General features: G+C 40.8%; 1 protein-coding gene and 1 long non-coding RNA gene across 3 annotated transcripts in view; one reads left to right on the top strand and one right to left on the bottom strand.

Annotated features, from left to right (window-relative positions):
* LOC142818349 (uncharacterized) overlaps positions 1 to 26,814 on the bottom strand; it is a 159,763-nt gene that overhangs the window by 31,147 nt on the left and 101,802 nt on the right. The gene's annotated exons all lie outside the window — the stretch shown is intronic.
* Positions 1 to 26,814, top strand: part of RERG (RAS like estrogen regulated growth inhibitor) — a 120,962-nt gene that overhangs the window by 74,019 nt on the left and 20,129 nt on the right. For both annotated transcript variants that reach the window (XM_006130256.5, XM_006130257.5), the window contains exon 3: positions 23,720 to 23,776. In XM_006130256.5, coding sequence (XP_006130318.1) covers positions 23,720 to 23,776 — 57 coding nt within the window. The remainder of the gene's footprint in view (positions 1 to 23,719; positions 23,777 to 26,814) is intronic.

Here is a 26,814-nt window from a genome sequence, read left to right as displayed (position 1 = left end):
CACTCAGTTCCTCCATTTTTGGCCAGTTGTGTGATGTGAGAACATGGGCTCATCAGATCAAATTAATAACTGGTATGTATAATTTTAGAATGATAGAAAAAGGAAATGTTATTTACCAGGGGGTTACATATCCATAGATGGTCAGAGAAAATTCTCTATTTTTTTAAAAGAGCAAGAAGTTTTTATGATGTGCAATAATAGTATTTGTAATTACATATGCTAAGATAAGGCACATTTTAAGAAGACAAAGCCTGAAACACATTAGGAGCTGAACACTGTCAGACCTGGTCTGTCTGGTCTCATTTGGCAGGGATTTCTAAATCTGGGATCCCCCACTAAGAATGCTCTGATTCCCAATGCCCGATAGTCAGAACCCAGGACTATCCAGCTGCAACGTTCCTCTCTGGAACACCGCTGTTTTCATGAGGGCAATGGAAAGTAAAGCAACCTCAGGCCCATTTCTTAGTACCAGAACATTTTAGAGACTGAGGCTGGGTAGGCACTTAATATTTGGATGGTCATCTGAGCATAATTACACTAGAAATCCAATTGAGAATTTCACACTTTCTTGAGAGATTATTGCCACCTTTTCATTTGAGTTGATATCCAAAGATATGTAAGAACATTCTCTTTCAGTTATCTCATAGTTACTGCTTCCAGGCCCAGTTGAACACAGGAAAATACGGAGGTGCACAAAACTGGAGGGAAAAAAAGGTTGTTCACCATCTCCAACTTAACTTTTTTTTTCCAAATCCCCTAAAGATTCTGGTCTGAGTTCAGGTTTAATGTATGGAGAAGGTAGGAGACGAGTTTTTAATTTTTCAATATTGAACAACTTATTTTTCTTCCAGTAAAAATTATCCAGTGTTACCGAGCCAGATATTCAGTTAGTATAAATCAGCATATCTCTGTTGACTTCACTGGGAATCGAAACTCTTGACTTCAATGGAGCTATGTGGAGGTACACTAGCTAAGGGTCTGCACCATTCCTTCAGATAGTCAGCTTGGACATCATTGGATATTCAGTTCTGCACATGTGCAGTAACATGTATGTTCCAATTCGAGATATTGCAGGACTACAACATGCATTTGTATGTGTGTATAAAAGTGTCAAAAGTTTGGACCGAATACGTATCCAAATTTTGTGTACTTTGCAGAAGCCTAACCAAATCTCTGTGCTTGCAAAAGTGATTTAGGGCTCTCAACAATATTTCAGAAGTTTTGTTTCTGTTCTCATCCAGGACTCAGAAATGCACAAGAAAAATTAGTGATAAAAAAGTTAACTGAACTCTTCAGAGCTCATAAAAGAAAATGATGAAACCATCTATGTTTAAAGATAAAGATTCAGGCTGACTTTTATTGAATAAATCCATACAAATTTTAAAAATGGAAAAGATCAAGAAGTGGATGGATTCAACAGAAAATACAAAACAAACTTGATTGCTCTTTTCCCTGGTAGAATTACACTTAACACCCAGAGTAAAGGATTAACAAGCACAAAATATAAAATCTCGAAAAAATAATTCAAATTCACAATCGCTCAAGGTATAAAGGACATGCAGGCTTGACAGAATCCAAATTTCTCTTTTCTCTCATTCATTTCAATATTTAAAATTTGTTTACATTTTCACAGTTGTGCACAAGTGGGTGTGGCAGAGTATACTCACTTCTCGCAAGCACTTCCTATCACGGGGTTATAATCCTGCACTCTTTTTCTCTCCTTCCAGAATCCCTCTGATTGTTGCCCTCGTTAATAGGGACCTGATAAGGTCATCAATTCCAGCCCCCTGCACTGAGGCAAGATCAAGTAAATTTAGACTGTCCTTACTGGGTGTCTGTTCAATTTGTTTTTAAAAAGCTTCCAATGGTGGGACTTCATAACTTCCCTCGGAAGCCTATTCCAGAGCTAATCCACCCTTATGGTTAGAATTTTTTTCCTGCTATCTAATCTAAACCCACCTTGCTGCAGATTATATCCATGACTTCTTGTCTGGCCCTCAGTGGACATGGAGATCAGTTGATCACTATCCTCTTTATAACATCCCTGAACATATTTGAAGACGGTTATCGGGTCTTCCCTCAGTCTTGTTTTCTCAAAACTAAAGATGCCCAGGTTTTTTTACCTGTCCTCATAGGTCAGGTATATTTTCTAAATTTTCCACCATTTCTGTTGCTTTCCACTGGAGTTTTCCAGTTTGCCCACATCTTTCCTGAAGTGTGGTGCCCAGATTTTAAAACAGTGAGCCAGCTGAAGCATCACCATTGCAAGTGGAGTGGGACAATTAACCTCTGCATCTTACATGCAATACTCCTGTTAATAACACCCAGAATATCAGGTTGGGGTATTTTTCTACAAGGGGAACCTGAAATGGGAGTACCCCATGGGCCATGATTGAGGATTTCTGGGGCACTTAGCCCTCTGCCAACGTGTTTCCATGTGGGAGAGCAGCAAGAAAACATGTCAAGCAAAAACAGGTTGTCTCAGCTGGGAATACCTCATTCGCTCTGGTTTTCCTAAGTGTAGATCTACCCTCAGCCCCTGTTCCATATCCTGCAAAGAAGAACAGGAACAACCCGGAGCTGCCTCTATCACATTACAAAGGCTATGTCTAGACTGCAAGCCTCTTTCGAAAGAGGCTCTTTCGAAAGAGCGCGTCTAGACTGCATGCGGAATTTCGAAAAAGCAAGCCGCTTTTTCGAAAGAAAGCACCCAGTGAGTCTGGATGCTCTCTTTCTAAAAAGCCTGTTTGCTGTCAAGAACGCCTTCTTTCGAAAGAGTACTTTCGAAAGAAGGCGTTCTTCCTCGTGGAATTAGGTTTACCGCCGTTGAAAGAAAAGCCGCATTCTTTCGATTTAATTTTGAAAGAACGCGGCTGCAGTCTAGACGCAGGTGAAGTTTTTTCGAAAAAAGGCTACTTTTTTTGAAAAAAACCCTGAGTCTGGACACAGCCAAAGAGAGCCGAGGAAGTTCACTCTTCTGAAATGTTAGAAATTTCAGAGGGCATTTCAAATTTTCTGGGAAAACCCTCCAGAACCTCAAACTATATGACTTTTACAATCATATGAATTTCATACCTTAGTGTAAACTGAGGTGGGGAGGCACTGGAGACCTTCACACCCTAGCATATAGAAGCACACATTGGCTTCAGACCTGTGTGAGGACAAACTGTTTGTATTCAATCCTTCTCTTATCCTCCTCTCTCATGCCCTTGCTACATCCCACCTCCACAAGCTGATCCTAAACGGAATCACCACATAACATTGGGACACTTGTGAGTGTCCCTTCCTCCATTGATCTACTTTAACCACTGCTCTGACAGGTAACCAGAGTGGGCATTTCTGCCAGACCCAGTGAGAATGTGACTACAAAAAGCACAGGATTCTCCACTTTACGCCGAGCTCTTAACAAAAACTCTAGTTATCTTACCCATTACAAAGATAACTTCCCCAATTATCACCTCTAATATCATTAGCTCACAGACATTTACCTTCCCCCTCCCCGCATCCCTCTTCTGTTCTGAAATTTGATTTGTCCTTTTCATATTTGTTCATTTTTTTAATTGTATCCTTTGGTATATATGGTTGTGACTATTTTCTTCCACTATTTGATCTGAGGAAGTGGGTTTGGCCCACGAAAGTTCATCATCTAATAAACCATCTTGTTAGTCCTGTATTTTGTTTCAGCTACCCTAGACTAACACGGCTACATTTCTATCAGGATTCTCCAGTGTTCCATGGGTGTAACCAAGGGCAAACTCTGGTTTCTTTCTCTCTTTGGAACTACTGCCTCTATTCCATGCCATGTTCTGTGTAGAAGTCTCTCTGACTGACACTAGATACAGTGAGATCTTTAAAAAGCAAGCACTATTAACCAGTCCAGCCCCTCACACAGCAGTAGCAAATTTTAGACTAGGACAGGTAGGAAGCAGACAGTTATAGTCTAACAAATATTATTAATTAGGAAAGGGAGTTAGCCCCAGCTGCATACTGTTTAGTCCATCTGCTAATCCTGCTTTCAAGTCTATTATGATTAACAACAAGGACTAAAATCCACTGAAGTTCAGGATAGAATCCTAGGGCATGAAGATGCATTGCAGCCACTTTTTGATGCACTGCCAACAGAATATGGTTCTACAGCTGGATCATCCAGAGCAAGAGAGATTTTCTAGTGGCATAAAGCCAGAACAGATGCCAGCTCTTTTCCCTGCTATCTGCAAGGCTGTAGGAAAGAAAGCTTGTCCAGGATACTGCATTAATTGGCGATTTGTGTGTGTGTTCTAATGTATGCCTGGGGAATGGCCCTGTATAGCGTGTCCTAGAAACAAGGAAGTACTCAGGTAATCTTTGTCCCACCTATAGACACAGAACTCAACTGGTACTATATACAAATTGTAGCTGAAGACCTAGCCCTTAGATTACAGTCAGCATATGTTGGTGGTATGCTCTGAGGTCAATTTTCTCTCTTCCTTGCATATCCGAATCAAAGATGGGCTCAAGTTGAAAAATGCAGATCCAAACTTCTCCAAAGTTCTGTGCTGCCTAGATCCAGGACTTTCCCTTTTCAAGAGAGGGGAGACATTGGTGAAATTGATCCATTATTCACCTTGGCATATGCCAGTTTCCTAAATTTACACCAATATGCCTGCAAATTCCCTATCTTACATTTACACTGACCCAAATGAAGGAAAAAATAATACAAAAATCACAGTTATTTTGATCTCCTGGACATCTATGCAGCAAAATATCTATGAGAACTATCCCAAAAAGCAAAATCTGTGTCCTACAATAAGAGGGCCACTGTGCTGTCTGATGATTGTGTAAGTTGAAGTGCTCTGTGTGTGTTCTATGCAGATATTGATCATAAGTGTGAAATGTATCCATCTGCAGAGGGTTGGTCACAAGGCCTTTGCACTACTTAAGCTCTCAAAATAGAACTTAAGTAGGACATTAGTTGTGTTTAAATCTTCTGCTGGTCATCTGTATGGTTGGATTTGAGCCTGCTTACTGTATTACTAATAGGAAAGATTCATTCAGATCTAATGGAACATAAGGAACATTGGGGAATAGGATGGTGCTTGGTGGAGTGATACAATCACTTTATTTTCTACATACTTTCACATCTATATGAGAGAAAGGAAAGTGCCTACAGTGATACTATTAATTAAAGCTGGACAAAAATAGTAAGTATGTTTCTCAACAAAATTCAGAATATTTATTTTCTCCCTCAAATTTTTTGGTGAAAAAATGACCCCCGACTCCAAATTTTTTTAAGTAATTGTTTTCAGGTTTTGGTTTTTCCAGGGCATATAAAATGCAGCAAAGAGCGAGAAAGAATAACTGAAACCCCAATTGTTTTCTGGTTTTGGGGGGTTGGATTTTTTGTAAAAAAATTGGAAATGTTGCCTTTAAAAAAAAGCTATTTTTTTTCATTGAAAACATTTCAATAGAAAAATGTCAACCAAGGATTAATGGTAATGTACAATACATGGAATTAGATGGCTTTAGAGGTTTTTAAAAAATCATATGCATGTTTTTAGCTGCCTTTTCTTTCTCCTCTCATTTTAGTCTGTAAAATAGAACCCTGTGCTGGACTAGTTGTGAATCCCACTCCCACCCCCTTCCTCTATTATGGCAATGAGTCCTGGAGGACCTATGGATTCCTAAGTCCTGCTGCAGGGTTCTCCTAGAGTGCCGCACAGGGCTCTATTATACAATAGTTATATCTTCACCTCAACCTTTTTTGGCAAGCAAGCCAGCAATGCAGACTACCTTTTGGGATTCATTAGTCATCTGCTAATTACAATGTGTCCATCTGCCATTAATTAGGTAGGCTCTTAGCTACTACACAGAAATCAGCAATCAACTTGATGAAATAAGTAAATACCAGGGCAACAGCAGTGTCGTAATGTAAGATTGCTTTATGGGCTAAGTATCATTAACTTTGTGTTTCTGTGTAGGCAATGCTTTTGTTGTTGTTGTTTAGCTACACATTATCTTTAGCAATTAGCGTAGCTCAAACAAAAGATTTGCTAGAATAAATTGATGTAATTGGGTTAATAAAAATGGAACAGAAAGGCAAGGTATAAACAGCATTAGTGTTTCTCCAAAATAGGCCAATTGTAAAACACCATTGCTGAGGATCAGGTGAGAGAAGGGACTAATCACACCCATTACACAGGAGTTGCCAAGACAGAACACATTAGTCCTATCACTCTAGAACTCTACCTCTGCAGACAGTCAGTAACTTTTGCTTTTTCCTTGCAATGTAGCTAATCAGTGGTGTGATGTTAGGCATCGATGAGTAGATGGGGGTGGGGATTCCTTTCTGAGCGCAAGGCATCTTAGACATGGCCGGCATTTGAAAGATAGCTTTTGAACCCCAGTTGGAACATGGAAATTGGGAATCCAGATTGCAATTTAAAGATCTGATCAAGCTCCCATTGAAATCAGAGTCACTGTCTATCTCTTTCCATGGGAGTAGGAGCAAGGCCTAGGTTCTAAAGGATTGTTGACACAGCTTTTCTTTATTAGCTATCCCAGAACAGCTATTATGCTTTACATTCACATCCTATATTCACACACTTTCAAGTTTAGATAAGCCCTAAGAGCCTTGAAAGGCAAAGCCAGGGTAGCCTTAAAATCAGTAGCTGATGACAGTGTTAGCATAAGTTAGTACTTGTGGGATTCACAGGGAAGATCAGAAGATTTAAAAAAAAATCATTCTACAGTGGAGGAATTTAACATTCATGCTACAAGCACCAGCTCCTTCATCTCACTTTCTCTTTCTTCATGTGTGGGTGGCGGAGGGAAACCACTGCGCTCGCCTTACACACAGTCACCAACAAAGTCCGATTCAGATCTCACTGAAGCCAAAGGGGAGGCTCCCAGTAACTTAAATGGGTTTGAAATTAGGCTAAAACAGAGGAAGATGGATTAAGTAACAAAAAAACTGCAGCCTATAAATTCATGGCCAAGAGCAAGCAATGACAGGAGACTTCCCAGCTGTTGAACAGCTTAAGAGCCCAATGTAAATCTGCCATTTAGTATAAGATCCTCTTAGAACAATCTCTGTGGCACTTGAAATCCTTTGTTCCTAATTGCTGGAGATCTCTCTCCAAGAATTTCTGTCCTGTGTACTAACTGTAGAGAACATTTTCACTCACGATGGCTTTATATAGTGGAATGGGTAGAAGGCTATAGGGAACGCCTTTCTATCTGTCTACTCCCCTGGCCATGTTATGTTTCCTAAAATGAACATGTACTAGGATAAAAAAAAAAGGTGGGGGGTGTTTTATGTAGCCAAGGATGGGAATGTAAATGTGCATCTGTGTCTCACACACCCCACACACCAACACATACTTACCCATTTCGACTAGTGGGTATTTCATGTCTTCTTGCCATTCCTGGAGCTTACATGCCATTCCTGGTGCTTGTTCTGGGCTAGATTCTCACAGCCTTTATTTGGCTGCATGAGCTAGGGATGGGTATGGGGCAAACAAATCCCTTCTTATAGCCCTTCTCAGACTTAGATTCTGGTTGCAGCGGACAGAGCAGGGACGACTCATATGATTCTCTCTTCTGTAGGAAAGTGGGCCTGTGATGGATAGGCGTAGTGCTAGCCAGCACTCGGGGACTAAAGGATTAAACTCAGGTAGCTAAGGGTGTTGGCAGGAAGCCAGAAGAAGCAATGGGATACAGTGTTGAAATTCAAATGGTAAATATATACCTGCTGCCATTTCTCTTTGAGTGAGTTTTTCTAAGCCAGGAGCTGGGAAAAGCAGGATGGTTTAAATCCAGGCAGAACTACCATGCCCATAATGAATACAGGGCATGGAAATGGACTGGACCTTGAAGTGGATCGTGAGTAATAGGGAAAATGTATATTTAGTCAAGATGAGGTTATTTTCCTTGTTTTGTTGTTTGGTTAACTTCTTTGTGCTAATTAATGTGCACTTCCTTCCCCCATTCACCAAATTTAAGCTATAGCCCAAAGAGACTGTTTCTTTGTGTTTTGCAGGTGATCTGTTTGTAAGATATAACCCATAATCATTGCCTTTTGAAGTATTTGTTTCAGGATGTACCAGTAAAAAGGAAGAGCCAACATATTTAGAGCCACAGTTTAGAACAGTGGTTTTCAACTTTTTTCCCCATCTACTGAGCAGTAAATGTTGCAAATGGAGGTGTGCACCCCTTTGGAAAGCTTAGACAAAGTCTGCAAACCTCCAGGAGTATACAGACCACAGGCTGAAAACCACTGGTTTAGAAAGCATTAGAAAACAGGTGGCTATAGAAGGCTTTCACGGTCAACTTGTGTTTTGTCACAACGCATTGCATTTATAATTTAAGGTAATAGCAATCCTTTTTAAAATATGCATGAAAACCAAAATTAGTTTAGCTTCCAGCTCAATAAAAGAATACACCCATTATATTGGGTAGTTAGATAGCCCCATATCACCAGAGCACCTGGTGAGCTCCTCACCATCTTGAATGCCTATTGTCAAAAAACAATGCCAGGCAGGGAAACTCTATTATCCCCATTTTACCAGGTTTTTAAAAGTATGTAGGTGCCTACAAATATAAACAGGCATCTAGTGGGCTGTTCTAAAAACCATCATGCCAGACAGGTATAGTGGGATCTTTAATGTCTATCTAATGAAGATAAAGGTTGTTTTTTAAAGGTTTCGACTGAGAGGAGAAACAAAATCCCATTGCTTGGATGATGTAAAACTAAACAAGACAAAAAACTAAATGAGATAAGGAGAAGAACAATCCAGCCTGTGTGGACTAGAGATCTTGGATCTCTCATTTTTCCAGGCTTGATTCAGCTGCCCTTCTTCAAGCTGATTAGACTCTTCCTATGTCATAATTCCATGATTCAGTAAAGAGCTGTTCAGCATGAGGAAAGGTATCAGAATTTGACCCTGAGGTGTGAACTACAGTATCACACAGCTGGAGAGCACTCCTTGAAGTCTAATACATTCCAAGGGTACAGAGCCAGGTCTCCTGGTAGCTGTCATGAATGTTCTAAGCCAGTGATTTTATATCATTCATGATCTACTACTGGGGATTTTAATTTGGCATATTTATAGTATTTATAATTAAATACCCTTAACTGTTGAAAATGAAAGCTAACTTTTACATCTTAGAATTTTACAATTTAAATTTAGGTCATGCTCATTTCCCCCACGCCATTTAAAAGTTTACTCTGTAAGCTGTTCCCAGGGCAGCACGTCCAAATCCCAAACATGATGCTAATAATAGCACTCACTTTGCTACTCATGAAAAATAGTGTTATAAAGTGGTGCTTGCAGACAAAAATCTAAGATTTTTTTTTTTAGTTTACATGGGAAAAATAAGCAAATTTAGCACTGTTAGCAAAATAAGGGGCCAGCCCTGGAGCCTTAAAACCTCCATCAATTCACAACATAGAGGGTGTAAATGTCACCACATCACTTTCCAATGGTATGCCACTGCTCTGATTGGCAAGGCCCTCCTCTAAGAGGAAAGGGATAGCACAGACTTTATGACAACTGGAGTTCTTTTCTGAGATGAACACCTGCCTATTAGGGAACAGCCTATAGGTTCAGCCCACAAATCTCATTCAATGTAGGTCACCAATCGGACATCAGATTGTAGCAAAAACATTCAGTCCCTGTTTGTCTATTTCCCACCCTCTCCCCTCCCATCCACTTGCTTCCAACTGCTCCACAAAATAGCTGTCTCAGTTTTTGAGAGGTGCTAGTAATTTCTCATTTTACTCCTTCCCATTGCGCTAATCACTCTCCTGTTTCTTTCTGCGGTGGAAGTCTTGTAGATTGTGAACACTTTGCCTTCTGAAGATCTGGATTTGCATCACATTTTACCCTTCTTTCTGTACAAAGTATTTTGTGCCAATCTTTTATAAACCCTGCAACTGTGGCACTCAAAGACAAAGAAACATATGGCCCATAGCATTTAAAAACAGTTTTTCTTTTCTATTTGATCACATTCTTTCTGCCTCTCTTCTCCTTTGTGACCATGGACGTTTGCATGGAAATTAGATCTGTTTCATAAGAGATCCTCTGCCACCAAGTCCTCTAATCCTCTGTGTGTAACATTAATGTTGTTTACTGTGTACATTGTTGCATTACAAACAGAGAATTTTTGGACAGCAGGTGGTAAATAAGTAGCAGGAGCAGATGTCTTAACGATAAACAGAACAGGAAAATAAAAGATATAAAAGATCAGGCGTGTGAGCAGCATGCAGAACATGTTTCTCAGTTTTCCAGAGGGTGCTAGAGATTGTTTTAGGAATGTATATTAGCAATAAATACTGACAGACATCTGAAGATCACTGTGTCCTACATCATGCTCTCCAGTTTTTGTTCTTTTTGCTTTTCTCTCCATTCATTACTTTGGTGCCCTACTCCCCCAGTTGCAAGTTCCATATAGCGTGTGGTCAGCCCATCAGCTCAAAGAGGTCACACAAAGCAAATATTTACACAGTCTGCCTCCAAATTTCCAGTTAGACAAGGAACTGTGGTATGAAATGAACCAACTGTATAATAAGACATGATTGATTCCCCCCAAAAAATGTCCTATGTGCATTCTCCAGGCCAGGTAAGAAATGGTACTGTAGTGTTTGCAAAGAATCTTTTTTAGGGACAGGCTTATAAAAGAGGACGGGGAATCCATAATGTCAGATTTCAAAAAAGTCATTGTTACTGTAAAAATGCCCTCCCCATCACATGTTTTCCTGAATTTACTCTGTGAACACTGTATAAGTGTGAACAGTAGTTCTAGAATTTAACATTCTGAATTTATCTAAACCTCATTGGCCAGTCATAATTCTGGAAAACTTGGAAGACAGATACCTTTGTGAGACTTTCAAACACTTCCTGCTTACACTTGGGCTCTAACTGCAGCAAGAGAAGGTGGTCTCTTGATAAGTTGTTACTTCCCTGTCCAACTCCAGCCAAAACCAGGAAGTGATGGGATATATGAAGAATTAAACACAAAAATTAACCATTTCTACACCTTAGAAAAGGTATGGATGTGGATCAGTTCTCCCATACACACAACACCTGCAGGTGTGAACATTAAAAGTAAATTTTGGAAAATCATTTGTTAATAATGCCCTCCCAGAAAGATTAGTCCTTTTTGAAGGAGTGATGTAAGATATATAGTAAGGCAGGAGTGGAAGACTGGCAGATTCCTGGATATGCCATCTTATATTTTAAAATTATTAGAACAACTGTGACAAATCAGTCTGGTCATCTCTCTTTTACATTAGAAGAGATCTGTAAACTAAATAACTTTATATTGTAACAGCATGCTATGGGCTACTGGCTGTTGTGGGAGACAGAAGGACAATGCTAGCTGAGGCGGGGGAAAGGCCAGGGAAGGACTCCCGTGCCCCTTCTCATCCCACAATCCTCACTCACTCAACACCCCATGCACTCGAGTGCAGTGCTTTCTTCAGGAGCCTGCAAAGGGCAGGGTCGAGGGGAGACTACTAATTGGATAAAACTCTTTGTACCCTAAAGACCAGGATTAGCTTGCTGAATGAAGAACAGAAGAATGGCCATACTGAGTCAGACTCATTTAGCCCATTAACCTGTTGTCCCACAGCGGCCAGTGTAGGATGCTTCTGAGGGAATGAACAAAATTAGAAAAATGAGACACCCCATCATCCAGTTCCAGCTTCTGGCATTCAGAGGTTTAGGGACATGAAGGGCATGGGGCTGCATCCCTCCATGGATGTATCTAATTGTTTTTTTGAACCCCGTTTTACTTCTGGGCTTCTCTGTATCTTTTCCAATATCTTTTTTGAAAATAGAGAAACCAGAACTGTATGCAGTGTTCCAGGTATAGGCACACCATAGATTTTTACAGTGGCATTATGAAATGCTTCTATTATTATTTCTTATTGATCCCCGACATTCTGTTTGCTTTTTTGACACACACCACACAAGTGGATGTATTAAAAAAACTGTCCTTGTTGATTCCAAGATTTTTTTTTTTGAGTGATAATGGCTAATTTAGACCCCATCATTATGTATATAATGGGGATGTATGTTTTCCAGTGTGCATTATTTTGCACTTGTCAAGACTGAACCTCATCTGCCATTTTGTTGCTCAGTCACTCAGGCAAGGGAGATTCCTTTGCAAAATTTCATCGTGAGGTTTGGACTTAACTATTTTGAGTAATTTTTGTACCATCTGTACATTTTTGCCACCTCACTGTTCAACCTATTTTCCAGATAACTTATGAATATGTTAAATAGTGTTGGTCCCAGGACAGATCTTTGGGAGACCTCACTGTTTATCACTTCACATTCTGAAAATTGACCATTTATTCCTACCCTTTTTTCCTGTCTTGTAACTAGTTACTGACCCACGAGAGGCCCTCTCATGCCATGACTGCTTCTCAAAGGTTTCTGAAAGCCCAGGCACATTGTATGAACCGGATCACCCTTATAGAATAAATTGAATGTATAAGTCCTTCTATCTAGACCCTTTCAACCAGAAAATTCCCAAAAGATTGTACAAATTGATTTTTTACATCAATAGTTTCACCCAACATTAAAATGAAGTCATCTCTAGGGTGAAACCCAACCATCATTTAACATTGTACAACATCACTGCTCACCACTTTAGGACAGAAAGCAAAGCAGAATATCATACCAGACTGAAGATAGAGGGAAACAAAATATGATAAGCAAAATATGATACCTAGTTTGGTGTTTGGCCGGGGCACTAGGGTGAACACTCAAACCTGAAGAAGGCTACCCCCTAGTCGTATTAATGAAAAAAATAAGGATAATAGATATATATATTTCATCTGTAAGAACCCAGTGTCTCCTAACACCCTGCCGAAACATACTTTCCTTTTGATTCTGCGGGAAAGATACCTGGAGAATTGCTGACATTCTGCTATTCTCCAGGCATTCTCTGATGCTGTGTCATCCAAGGATGTCCCATGCCCAACTTTGTTTAGCCTAAAGATGGGCCTGTATACAAATCTAAGATCTGTACTTCAAGTCTCTCAAAACTGGGGTGTGGGATATCTGATGGTCCCTTATAGAACTGGGAAATGACAGTGGAATTCAGACGGAGGTCTAAGGTTAAAATCCAAAGCCCTCCACTCTCCTTTTACGGTTCTGGGGTGGCTGAATCATTGTACTGTCTGGTTTTGGGCTAATCTCCAAGCTATTTTGGGATCTAATAGAATCATAGCCCAAGCCGATATGTTTGGACAAATTCCTTGGATGACAGCAATAGGGTGAAAGAGCCAGGAAATGGTTAAGGGCTGCCTGCCTGTCACACAGTTCAGCAGGGATTGAAAGGAAGAGTGTGGCCTCTTTCCAGGATGGACAGAGATGCAAGGGGGGAAAGGCTGCTGGGCCTATACAGCTGGCTGTAGTCAGGGAAAAAGCCCTTTGGTTTGTGTCCCTTTGTGAGTTTCATGTTCAGATAATGAACTGAGCCCTGAGTTAAGGGCCCAAAAGAGTCCAGCATGGCATTGCTTCTTTCCTGGGCTGGGGGAGGAGCTCACCAGCTTACAGTACCCCTAAGACAGGGTTGAGGTACCTTTTTTGGGTTGGGGGCCACTGAGCCACAGAATAAAAATCAGGGTCCACACACATGTGAGAAGCAAAGAAAAAAAAGCAAACCCTCACTGAGGAGAAAGACACTTCCCCCCATTCCCCTCACGCACCAGAAACTAGTAAATTTTGTGTGCTCTAGCTCCATGGTAGAGCAGCGGGCTAATTGGAGAGCCAGCATGGACTCCCCAGTGCTGGGGGGGGGAGGAGCCATAAGCCTCAGGGGACAGATCCACGCAAGCTGGGGACCGCATTCAGCGCCCCAGCCTGAGGTTCCCCACCCCTGCCCTAAGCAATACAATCTCTTGAGAGTGAAGAGCAGTACAACAGCTCTCAGCACACAGAAAGCCAATCTCACTCCATCTGCATTTTTCTTCTTACGGATCATATCATATATCTTATTGCCTCAATAAGGGCCTTGTTGTGCCATCATTGCAAAAACATAGAAGTAGACACAGTCTCTAACTCTGCAGTGTTTCCGGTTCAAGACAACGAGCAAAATGTACTAATTAGCACAGGAGTGGGCAAGATCCGGCCTGCAGGCCAGATTCAGCCCACCAAACCCTTGGATCCAGCCTCCCAGGACCCTCAGGCATGCTTTCTGCTCAAAGCAGCCAGCTGCTGGGGTCATGAGCACCAGACATCCCTTGTGAAAGGAAGGGGAGACTTCACACACTGCCCCCGCTCCCAGCAAGCTCTTCATTTCCCCTTCCACCCTGCCCCAGATCACAACTCCTTCCCAGCCCCTGCACTCCCTCCTACACCCTTCTCCTAGCTCAGAATCCTCTTCTGCATCTGTACTCCTCTCCCGAGACTCTGTACCTCAATCCCCTACCCCAGGTCACAACCCCCTCCTTCACCCATACTCCCCTCCAGACCCCACAGTCTCTCCTGTATCCCAGTCCCCTACCATGAACTCCCTTCTGCACCCAACCTCCATCCCAGACCTTGCATCTCAGTGATAGAAAAGTATGACCTTGACCACTTACCAAAATCTTGGAGTGGTCCCTTGTCAAAAATTATTGCCCACCCCTAGTTAAGCAGAACAATGAGACCATGCAATAATTTCTATTTTGATACTGATAATGTTTTCCTTTCTTTGTTTTTGCTGATCCTGTTCCATAAGCCTATTCAAGTCCCAGTTTTGCTTACTACAACCTGCTAAACTCAGGGTATATCTAGATCGATCGGAAAAAGATATACAAAATGTGCTCTGCATTTTGCGTATCTTTTTCTGATACTTTTGTTGGAAGCGGCTTTTCCAAAATTTGGCCCGTCTACACTGAGCAAATTTCAGAAAAAAAACTCTTTCGAAAGCCCCCTTCTTCCTCATGGAACAAGGAATACAGAGACTTCTGAAAGAGTGTGTTTGCTCTTCCGCAAAAAAAAGTGGAAGAGCAAATGCGTTCCCTGGACGCAGCAGAGTTTTTTTAAATCTTGACACCCCCCCCTCGCAGTCTAGCTGTACCCTAAGTGGGATTAATCACAGTGTATATCCTTGAAAGAGGTTGAAACACATAGAAAAATGTTCCCTTGATGTTTGCAGCTACCACTGATCTCTAAGTCTAGCTTTTAGTTAGCTGAAAGAATGTGAAAGACAGTCCAGAGTCATGAATGTTGGGCCAGAGGTTATACTCCATACCAGTATAACTGAGAACAGAATAGGCTTACAGAAGTTCATACAGATTTCTCCTGAGAGATCTGCAATTTTAGAAACAAAGAAAATGCTTCTGTGCATTGGTTTAAAACCATCATCCAGTCCAAAAAGAGGTAGTACCCTTTCCAGATCACACTATATTCCACAATACTTCTAGCTGCCATCATACAGTGCTTGTCATGTTATGTGAGTCTAATGAGATTTAAATACATAAGGGGCCACTAAAAGGAAAAACAAGAAGTGGACTGGAAGAAAAATGATTTTTAAAAATAAGTAGTTTATTTTTCAAACGTGCCTTTTGATGATTATAACAACTAGTTTTAGCCACATTGGCGTCTCTTATCCGTATAGTTTCAGAATGATACATCATCATAACCACAGGCTTGCTGATGTTTTAAATAATGTGATTACCTTAAGTCCATCTTTATGGTTTCAGACACTTGTATAAAAGAATTGTGTTTTCACTAGGGAGAAATGTTATTTTTCTTAGTGTGACACTAAGCTCTATAATCTTTATTTAAAAAAAAATAAAACAAAAATCCCAAAGTTATCTTTTCCATAAAAAATCCCAGTTTTCATTAATTGGCAAGATAAATTGAAGGCATGTATTCATGCAGTTTGGAAATTTAACAGAAGCCAGAGCATTTGTAGGTCACGAAGGGTGCATCTACACAGCACAGTAACTCGAAATAAGATACGCCATTTGAGCAATGAAAATTGAGTATCTTATTTCGATGTTATTTCAAAATAGCTTATTTTGTCATTTGACTCTGTCTACATAGCACCAAATTCTGAACTAAAGCACTACTCTGAAACATCCCTTACTCCTCAGAGAATGAGGTTTACATAGATGTCAGAATAGTGAGCCCGAAATAACGGGCTTGCTGTGAATATGTGAGATAATCCTGAAATAGCGTTGCAGTGTAAAACATACCCTAAATCCAACCAGAGCTAAATACAACTGGATGATTTCATATAATGGTCCAAAAGATATAGGGTCTGACTTTTAAAGCTGAGTGGGGGACTTCATCACATGACTCCCAGTGAAATTAATTAGTTGTGTGGCTAAATCCCTGAGCTGGTTTTGCAAATCACACCCCAAGTGCCAAATTAATTTCTGGTGTAACTTTATTGCCTTCAGTAGAGTTGCACTGGGGATGACAGAGACTCACATTTCTTTTCCAAGAATAACTTGGCAGGAGCCTTGAAAGTGAGTGATTGACAGTGATGGAACAGATTTTATCCTCACTTGAACCCTGCACAACACAAAAGCCTTCAAATCCCAGTTGAATATGGTGACACGGATTCCTTTTTGTGGGTGTCATGCCTATGAAAGGAAAACTATATTCTTATCTGTCTGACTTTTCCTGCCTGGCTAGCTTGAAAGATGAAGCACTTTACAAGCAGTGAAGTGTTTTAGGGAAGAGGCCCAGCTATTCTTCATGGCGGGCCGCCATCTCTGGAACTCATTGCCATTAGAGATCAGGCTGAGTCTTGCAACCAGAGGAAAATTAGGCATTTGGGGGGCTCTAAGCCACAGCAAGTGGGGGCCCCTCCCCACCCTTCCACTTTCAGTCCCCCCTCACTAGTTCTCCTGCCAGAGAACTAAGTCTGTGAATGGGGGCTTGTCCCCAGCCCCAGCAGGAGCACTGGATGAGTGGGGCAAGTCTCCGTGCCCCGAACTGCCCTCCCTGGAAGAAGCACTGAGCATTTTCCGCAGGCCTCCCCAACTGGCTGAAGCCCTTGGGCACAGGCCCTATGGCTAATCTGCCACTGCCTGCAGCCTTCAAGAGGTATTACAAGAAAAATCTTTTTGCACAGGCCTTTGGAAATGACCCCATAACACTATTGCTGGAAATGACCACCTAAATTTAACTTCTTAGATGTGGCTTCAATTTGAAGAGAAGGAGAAGAGATGTTGGTTCCTTTTTGAGAAGGCACTAATGGTCTCCTAAAGAAATACAATGGTGCCCAGTTAGATCCTACAGGGATAGATGCTTTAGCAATGCCTGCACCAGAAAAAAGCATCTGAAAAATATTACATTTTCAATCGCAATTTCGATCAGATTGTGTGGTTGGATTTTTCACAAAGGGCTCTATTATTTGATGATTCTCATACTTAAACAAACGTCATGGTTCAGGGCATGGGGGACTCCTATCTGTTTTATCATCATCATCATCATCATCAGTGGATAGTAGACGAGTCACTGCCCTGTCCTTAAGAGTGCAGAAATCATAAGATGTGGGCAGTGGAAACTATGGCCAGGGGAAGGAAATCAGTCAAGCATCACAGTGTGAAGAGAGGCAGCTTGTGCAGTAGCAGAGGGAGGAGGGGAGTGATGGGGGCTGGGAAAAAGAGGTGTGAAATAGCCACTCAAATCCATTCACCATCTGGGTCAGCTCTCTCCCCACCTTCCGTCCTTGCATTCTGTTCTCTCTCGTGTGCATTACTATGTGTTATTTCTACAGAATCAGAGGCCTTTATGGAAACAAATACAATTTAGCATTCTTTCTAGCTTATCCCCAGATCTCACATTGATCTTTTATTTTTCAGCTCCCTTGTGCTCACCAGAACCTGTCTCTTTCCTTTCTCTGAAACCAACGCAGATGTAAGGTCACAGTGGTGGCATTCAATTCTTATCTCCTTTCCTTGTGACATTTGGCCCTTTCTATGGTCATACCTTGGTTATCTTTGAAGTCCACTCCAGATGGTGGCTCTCTATCTTTTCCTTCAGAGTGGCTATTTCCCCACCTCTCTTTCCCAGTCCTCACCCCATCACATCCCTCACCTCCATCTTACTCCTCTTAGATTCTGATGTGTGACTGGCTGACTTCCTCCTCCACTTCAGTTTTCCATGCCCTCATCTTAAGATACTTCAGTTTATACGGAAAGTGTAAAAACAAAATGTGTTTAAATGGGACAACAAGAGCACAGATTCTCTTGACCAACATCCTTCCTCTTGGTGAGCAAATCCAGCTCTAGACACGGGCTCCCTCACGAGTTGTTACCACATGGCAGCACATTACTGCTTTTGGTGGCAGCAGCTGATCCACTTCAGCAGAGATTGTGTGTCAGAAAGCCAGGTATTAGGCTCTACATATTATTTTTAGTGTAGGTTTGCAAGTCAGGTAAGAAAAATGTCCATCTCAACATAAATCACACATGGGACTTCAACTGTTCTCCAAGGCTTAATATACAGCAATAATTATAGGCAACATAATTCAAGAACTTCTGTACTCACCTGAATAAGTAGCAGTGTTTGGTGTTGTACTCTTCTCGTCCCTCAATGACAGTATTACGCCGACCACATCTCTGTGCCTTTTCTGAGTTTATACAAATAACTGGTGAAATGCTGCTGCTAGCCACCTATGATTATGCACCCCAGGAGTACTCATAAGGCATATTATAGCTCTGTGCTAGGGCCCTCACAAATAAGGTTGCATCTAGGTTTTCCTTGTGACAGAATTGTGTTTATTTGTATAGTGCTCCATTGACCAAAAAAATAAGATAAAATAAAATAAAATAAAAATAAAGGGAGTAATTATTGGGAAGGTTTTTAACAGAGCTGCTTATAATATTACTTGTGAAATCAAGACAGGTATTGAAATTTGCTCCCTTTAGAGTTCATGAAGTTATGATAAAATTTTTTGGCCTGTTGCATGAAATTTTCTGCACCAGCAAAACTTTCATTAGCATATGGAATCTATACCAATTTCTAAATAGCTGGGGAAGCTTCTTAACAGCTTTTCACATTGTATTTTGAATTTCAGGCTGGATTGACTGTGATGGGTCACATGCTGTGGATCCATGATGACCGAGTAGAAGCCTACTCTCCTAGAATGCCACAGTATTAAAAGAACCCATGTGGAATGCCACTCTCTGAAGGAGAGACTGTAGTTAGGATGCTTTCTGGGTGCTTGTCAGGAAAACCCTGTCCGTATATTATTTTCCCAGGGCAGTACAAACTTTGAATTAATTACTAGTTTGGATTTTTTTTTAATAGAAAGTCAAGGCTAAAGTCTTGCCTACAATTAAGTGATTATTCCAGCATAGTTAAGTGGCCAACTCCACACAGCATAGATGCATTTATACTGGTACAAAAGTGTTTATTTATAATATCAGTTTAGGTTATTCCAGTTCAGTGAAGTGAAATAAGCGATACCACAGTACAACATCTTTTACTGATGTAACTGCATCTGCATTAGGACTTTTATTGGTATAATTGTGCAAATAGAAAAAAAAATCATACCCTTACTGGTATAACAATATCAGTAAAACATTTTAAATTTAGACCAGGCCTAAGAAATGAACTTGAATATCAAGTATTTCGAGAAGATTAAGCCCTAAACATTAACCTCAGCCCTGGTGCTCACATTTTAGAATACAGTCTTTCTAGAGTTAAGTTTGACACTTGTTTGCATCATAAAACCTTAATTAATTCTGAAAACTTTTGGACTAGAAAATTAGTTTGGCCTGAAAATTGTCTCATCTATTCTTAAGGCAAAGTTGATTAATTTTTTTTTCATATTTTTCAGAAATATTCTAACTGTTCCTTTTAAAAAAACAGTTTAATAAAATATTACAACAATTTGAAACTTATTTTTGTCCAATGTTCTCATCTCCCTCAGGACTGTCTTATTAATACTAACTAAACATAAAAATTTGGGGAGGTACGTGTTCTTAAAAACTCATGATCAGCTAGGTTTGAAGAAAATAGATTGTAATTATGCAAAGTTATTAACTATTTTTGGTTTTGTTCCAATAATGTTTTGAGTAGGATCAGAAATTGTGTGTGTGTGTTGCCCTATATTGCTAGGTTGCCTTTTAGAAAGAACCTAATGATCATTTTGGATAGCAGCCAATGGAGCTTTTCTTCTAGTTCAAAGGAAGAGGCCTGCATTTTTCAGAGCTAAAGCAACAGGGTTTCTGTCCCGACTCTGAAAATGTGTATTTCATTAAGGAGAAAGGATTTTCTTAATTGTTGGTGTTGGTAAATAGCCTAGAATTGTCACTTCTAGAACTGGGGATTCAAACCATTCTTTTGTTTCAAGTTACATTACTTTAATTTTATCTGTACTAGAGTTAAACCATCCTAGATTAAAAGTAATAAAAAAAGACAAAATTAGGCATGATCATATTTATATAAGCTATTAAGATATTGTTCCTAAAATTGAAACTTACTGTGACTCATCTGATGCACTAATCATGTATTCATTGCAGTATGCATGTATAACTATGATTTCATTAACTGACTTTGTTATACAAGTAGTTGTGAAATGTTATAGCTGGATCTACAAGATGGCAAGTAGACAAAGCAAAGATTATACATTGTTTCAGGAGAACAGCGGTGAGAAATATTCACATCCCAAGAGAAAAACCAAATTATCAATCAGATTTATAGATTTAGTTTATGATATTTAAAAGACCTAAGCCAATATTTTTCAAAAGGGTGAAGTAATTACGTTGAGTACCTCAGGTTTTTCTAGATGCCCAACTTGAAATACCTTAAAGGGGCCTGATTTTCAGAAGGAAGGTGTCTGAGGCTATGTCTAGACTGCAGGCTTCTTTAGGAAGAACCTTTTTCTGGAAGAGATCTTCCGAAAAAAGTCTTCCAAAAGAGAACATCCACTCACAAAAGCGCATCGAAAAAAAGATCTGCTTGTTTGAAAGGGAGCGTCCACACTGAATGGATGTTATCTCACATTTAAGCTGTGATTACTATGGACAGAGTGGCCACCAGGGCACCTGTGCTTTTTCCTCTTCTTTCAAAAGAACACCCTCTTTCCCGTCCCCACTCGTCTTTTTTCGAAAGAGCTCTTTTGCAAAAAGGCTTCTTCCTCATAGAAAAAGGATTACCAATGCCGGAAAAACCTCTCTGTTCTTTCAATACTTTCAGAAGAATGTGATTGCAGTGTGGATGTAACTCAGGTTTTGTCAGAAAAACGGCTGTAATGTAGTTATACCCTGAGACCTTTTATGGCATTTCAAATTGGGAACCCAAACAGCTAATCCCTTTTAAAAATCTTGAGTCCTCTGGTAATTGAACTGACAATATTCAGCAACCAGGCCCTTCATTGGTGTGTGTTTCTTAGAAGTTATAAGCTACAGGGAGGGGGAGAATTAAACTGGGGAGTGCCAACTCATTTTCACAGCAATATTATATGACAAAGTCTACATAAGTTGTTAAATACTGTAGATATTTTTAGATGTACCCTTATTTGAAGGGCATGAGTGGGACCTAAATAGTGTATAGACCTGATGTTTTCCCTGAACTACAGATTAATTCCACTCACATGTATTTCCCCTCACTCAGTAATGAATACTGGCACACAGTATGCAGGTTCAGATACTTCAGTTAAATGCAATGAGACATAACTCAAGATAGATAGTGCTTGGTCCTGCCGTGAGGACAAGGGATTGGACTCAATGACCTCTCAAGATCCCTTCGAGTTCTAGTGTTCTATGATTCTATGGTGGACACAGAGAAGATAAATTTAATCATACCAAGATAAATACTAAGGACACCCATGGTCATAAGTAGATTAACTTTGAATACTGTGTTAAGTGAGTATTTTCCTTATCTAAAACATCTGTGCTGTCATGGCAGTAGAAAAGCAAGAAAACAATTAAAACTACTCATTGCTAATTCACCACTCTGAAGGAAAACGTGTATAGCGATGCAGGTGAGTCTTAGTCCATAGTCACACCACATCCATGAAAAGTGTTTGCTATTTATATTGGTTGATTTCCCATCCCTCCATACTCAGAAGAATAGTACATCAGCTGCTGGAATTAGAATTCTGTCCTCTGTACAAGAGATTAAATTCACTCCTGTGTGGATGGCCAGCGCACAGAACATGGACCACTTAAATCCAAGAGAAAGATTTGATAATTGTCCATTGTACAGGGGTAAATTTCACCCAATGGGAGTTTTCCTTGGGTAACTCCTACAGGATTGAGTTCTCCATTATAAATGGCTTGTGACCTTGTCTCACATGTTTTTTCTAATATGAAACAGGTTAGCTAAAAACAGGGAATCGTTTACCATTTTGAAATGAAAACTAAACATACTCTGTTCCCTCAAATATATTCACCTGCATGAATAGCGATGTGTGGAGAAACTTGAGACATCCAAAGCTCCTCTGGATATTACGTAAGAATTAATTTGAAAATGAAATTCTAGTGCATAATTTTTACTGTTTTACAGAACAAGGATTATGGCACACTTTGGCTTAAAAAATTGAGGACACTAATGGTTTAGAAGATGCAGAGCCCGTTGATCTATTTTTACCTACAGAGGCTCTAGTATTGGCAACAATTTTCAGAGGGGTAGCTATGTTAATCTGTTTCAGCAAAAACAATGAGGAGTCCTGTGGCCCTTAAAGACTAACAGATTTATCTGGGCATAAGGTTTCATAGGCTGTAGTCTACTTGGTCAGATGCAATACATGGAAACTTCAGTTTGGCAGGGATATACACATGCAAAGGTGGATGAGTTACTCTAAGGACCAGTGCTAATGAGATATATTCAGGGTGGATGTTGCCCACTCCCATCACTTGATGAGAAGGTGTGAATATGAAAAGTATTGGCAACCATCACGGCAGTGTCCCAACACCAACAAAGTTCTAATTTACCATTCCTTTGCACAAAAAGAGTGTAAAATGCTACTGAGTCAGAATGATTGCTTTTCAGTGGCTATACCAGGAGCAGGACAAAGGAGGATCAAGCCTAAAATCTCTCTCTTTTCCTTCTTTGCTGTGAAGAACTGTGCTTACATTTAAAGTCAGACAGGATTGTTATAAAAAAAAGTTGCTGTCTGAAGGTTCTTCAGCAGCCTGTGTGTAGTTTGTGAATTCCAGTCCTGATCCCAACTGGTATTTTTGTTGGCAATCTCAGCAAAAAAAGCACAGCTCTAAAATAAGCTCTTGTGGTTGGTCCCAGAAGGATTGAGCTCATAGGCATTATGGGAGCATGCTTTGCCCTTGTCTTATTTTAGATATTTTGTAAGTAAGCCAAGGAATTCAGCATCCACAGAGCTGTCAATCAGGTATCTTTTAAAAATTAGTTAATTCCTGTTAAACCACAGCCCCAAAAAGGTATGTATTATTGACACTAAAATCGGGGGTGGGGTGTTACCAACTTAAACTGCCATAGTTCTGGGCTAAAGACAACATTGAAATTAGGATCTTGATTTTGAACACAGACATTTGGGAAAATGTCAGATTCAAGATTCGGGTTTGTCCTGTTCTAAAGAGGGAGTTGCTGTTTGTACAATTCTGAACCACATCTGCATTGGGATTGAAAACTTCCATTGCCAAAGCTTACATGTGTTGGAACTGGATGGGTGGGTCAAGACTATTCTACGAAACCTCTTCACTGTCACCCCAGGGATTAGCATTTCTATAAGACCCTCCCTCCAAAGTGAATGTGTCAGGGGACTAAAAATTTCATGAGAAATGTTTTTGTCCCCCCAGCTCTCGTCGTGCGCTTCCTGACCAGACGGTTCATCTGGGAGTATGACCCCACTCTAGGTAGGTTACATTTTATTCTAAATACGTACAGAGTTCTGCAGGTACTGGCTCTTTAGAAGCAATGCAGAGGTATGGAGTAAAGATTCCAAAGCCTCATTCATCCTTTACATAAGATGTGAAAGCTCCTCCGAAGTAAATCCCTAGCTAGAATTAACAGCCAACAGATATGGCATAGCCAAGAGGTAGACGTACATTCAGAAAAAAAGCTGGATGGTACATGGGTTTAAAACCTGCCCCTGTTGGAGTTAACATTGGTTTTGCCAATGATTGCTGTGGGGCTAGGATTTGACCCATGGAAATAAAGATGTTAGCTTTCTGCTTTCTGCTCGGGAAGAATTCTCAATAGGGGTGAAGGGAAGAACAATTCTGCGGACAATAATTTCCTGCATAAGCTGTGCAAATCACTTGGGGCCATTGGAATGCACAGAACTTCTGATAAAACACTGCAGATGCCTAAATGCAGGTGCCTACATTTCTGCAGTGAGTCTGTGTTTATACCTCTGAGTAGTCACGCTGTTGCTTCCATCTCCCACCTAAGCCCCTCAGGCTAAACATGTACCTGCTAGGCGTGATCAAAGACTACCTACTGGACCAAGCCCCCATAGGCCAGCTCACACAAAACAGTTGGGGTAGGAGCAGAGAGGATGACCTTCTCCCATGTTGCACTGTGGATAAATGAGAGTCATTGGAGCAGAGGGGCTGGATCCTGGGTCTCCCACATTCTGACAAGTGCTTTACCCACCAGACAACAGAGTCACTCTCCTGCTTCTGCTCACTCTGTCTCCCAAATGACCACCCCTGTCATTGGCTTCTTGCAATACCTGGCCAAGAACTGCAGGCAGAAATAGAAATTGCCTTGCAGCCTGGACATGGGCATTTATCCCTGGAGAGAGGAGGACAGGGCTTGGCATACCTTGCTGAGCTTAGGATGCTCCCCGCTGGCTTTTGTGAACAACATTTGAAGGTGCCTCACTCTTCCCGGTCATTATATAAGGAGCCAAAGCATCTAACACAGGCTTCCTGAATGGCAATGACTTTCTAAGCACCTAAACGTTACAGGTTGACACACACTGTCATGTCACCGAACTGCTTTTGAAAGTTCAGCCCCAGACCTACCAGCAGGGATGAAAGGGGAAAAAGGATCAGTGGTTTTAGGGCCCAGTGATTCAAATGGCCCTGAAGCTCTTGGCTGCCACCATTGCTCCAGTATCAGTGGCCAGAGCCCTGGGTCCTTTAAATCACTGGAGCACTATGCCATGTGCTCTGTGTATTTCTTTAGTGAGGAAGGCTGGCTGCCCCCGTCCTGCCCCTTCTATTTCTGTGCCCCGCCTTTTCCAGGACCATAGAGACGGACCCTCCCTCCAGCTTACCCAGAGGCCCACGCAGGCTGTTGGCGCCCCTGTTCAGCCCTCAGTCCCAAGTTTTAAAAAGGAGTCTCCAATTTTGGGTGACCACCTTGAAACACGCAGGTCCTTACCACAGGTCTTGAGCACCCAGATCTCCCACCAGTTTCAATCTCAGTGGTGCTGGTGTTTGGCACTTCTTGGAATTGGGCCCGAAGTGCTGCAGATTTGGCCTTCAAACAGCAAAATAACCTAAATTACAGGCCTCTTTTGAAAATCTGGGGCCTGATGTTTTTACAAGTGCTAAGGAATTACAACTTTGCTTGCTCAGCACTACTGAAAATGAGGTCCTAAACGTCTGAAGCTGGACACCCAAATGTTAAGGCACACAAAAGTAGAATCCATCTTTGGACCTGTACAGCTAAGTGACTTGCGTGGGGTTACGGAAGGAGGAAGTGACCACAAGATCACCTTTCCTCTTGTGATCCTCTGTTGTCTCCTTCCTAACCCTCCTTCCTTCTACAAAGGGTACTCAACTTCCAGGGCTGCTACTCCATTAACCTCCTCTCAGTTAGGCTAAAAAGGGTAAAAAACAAGGGTTATCTCAGGCTAGGGTCTACTACAAACCATCTACCCAGGCAAAAGAGGAGGATGAGGCTTTTTTAAAACAAACAAAATCATCCAAAGCACAGGATTTGGTAGTGATGGGGGACTTCAGCTATCCAGACATCTTTTGGGAAATTAACACAGCAGGACACGGATTATCCAATAAGTTTTTGGACTGCACTGGAGACAATTTGTTTTTTTATTTCAGAAGGTTGAGAGTGCTACTGGGGGGGAAGCTGCTCTAGATTTGATTTTAACAAATAGGGAGGAACTGATTGAAAATTTGAAAGCAGAAGGCAGCTTGGGTGAAAGTGATCATGAAATCATAGAGTTTATGATTCTAAAGAATGGTAGAAGGGAGAACAGCAAAATAGAGACAATGGATTTCAAGAAGGCGGATTTTAGTAAACTCAGAGCTGGTAGGTATGGTCCCATGGGAAGCAAGACTAAGAGGAAAAACAATTGAAGGCAGTTGGCAATTTTTAAAAGGACATCATTAAGGGACCAAAGCAAACTATTCCACTGTATATAGGAAAGATAGAAAGCATAGTAAGAGACCACCTTAGCTTAACCTGGAGATCTTACATGATCTAAAAATTCCAAAAGAGTCATATACAAGTGAAAATTAGGTCAGATTACAAAGGATGAATATAAGCAAAAGACTCAAGTATTCAGGGGCAAGATTAGAAAGGCGAAGGCACAAAACAAGCTCAATCTAACTAAAGACATAAAGTGTAACAAGAAGACATTCTACAAATATATTCGAAGCAAGCAAATATTGGTCAAACATTGGAATAAATTGCCTAAGGAGGTTGTCGAATCTCCATCATTGGATATATTTAAGAACAGTTTGGATAGACCTCGATCAGCGGTGCTTGAGAGAAGTCTGGGGGGTACGTCAACACAACTAAAATTTGGAGAAAACTGAATGTTTGTTTTAAGTTTTTACAGCATTTTTATTATTTTTGTACTTCTTATACCCCAAAATGTCATTGCTCACCCGGCTACGATTAAGTTTTTTAAACATGTGTTGTAACGGTTGTATGTGTCTGAAAACTGTAGGTATTGGGGGTACTTATTTTTTTTTTA

Source organism: Pelodiscus sinensis, chromosome 1 (genome assembly GCF_052426305.1).
Source record: "Pelodiscus sinensis isolate ZL-2025 chromosome 1, ASM5242630v1, whole genome shotgun sequence".
Lineage (NCBI taxonomy): Eukaryota > Metazoa > Chordata > Testudines > Trionychidae > Pelodiscus > Pelodiscus sinensis.
This window is presented reverse-complemented; position numbering and strand designations above follow the sequence as displayed.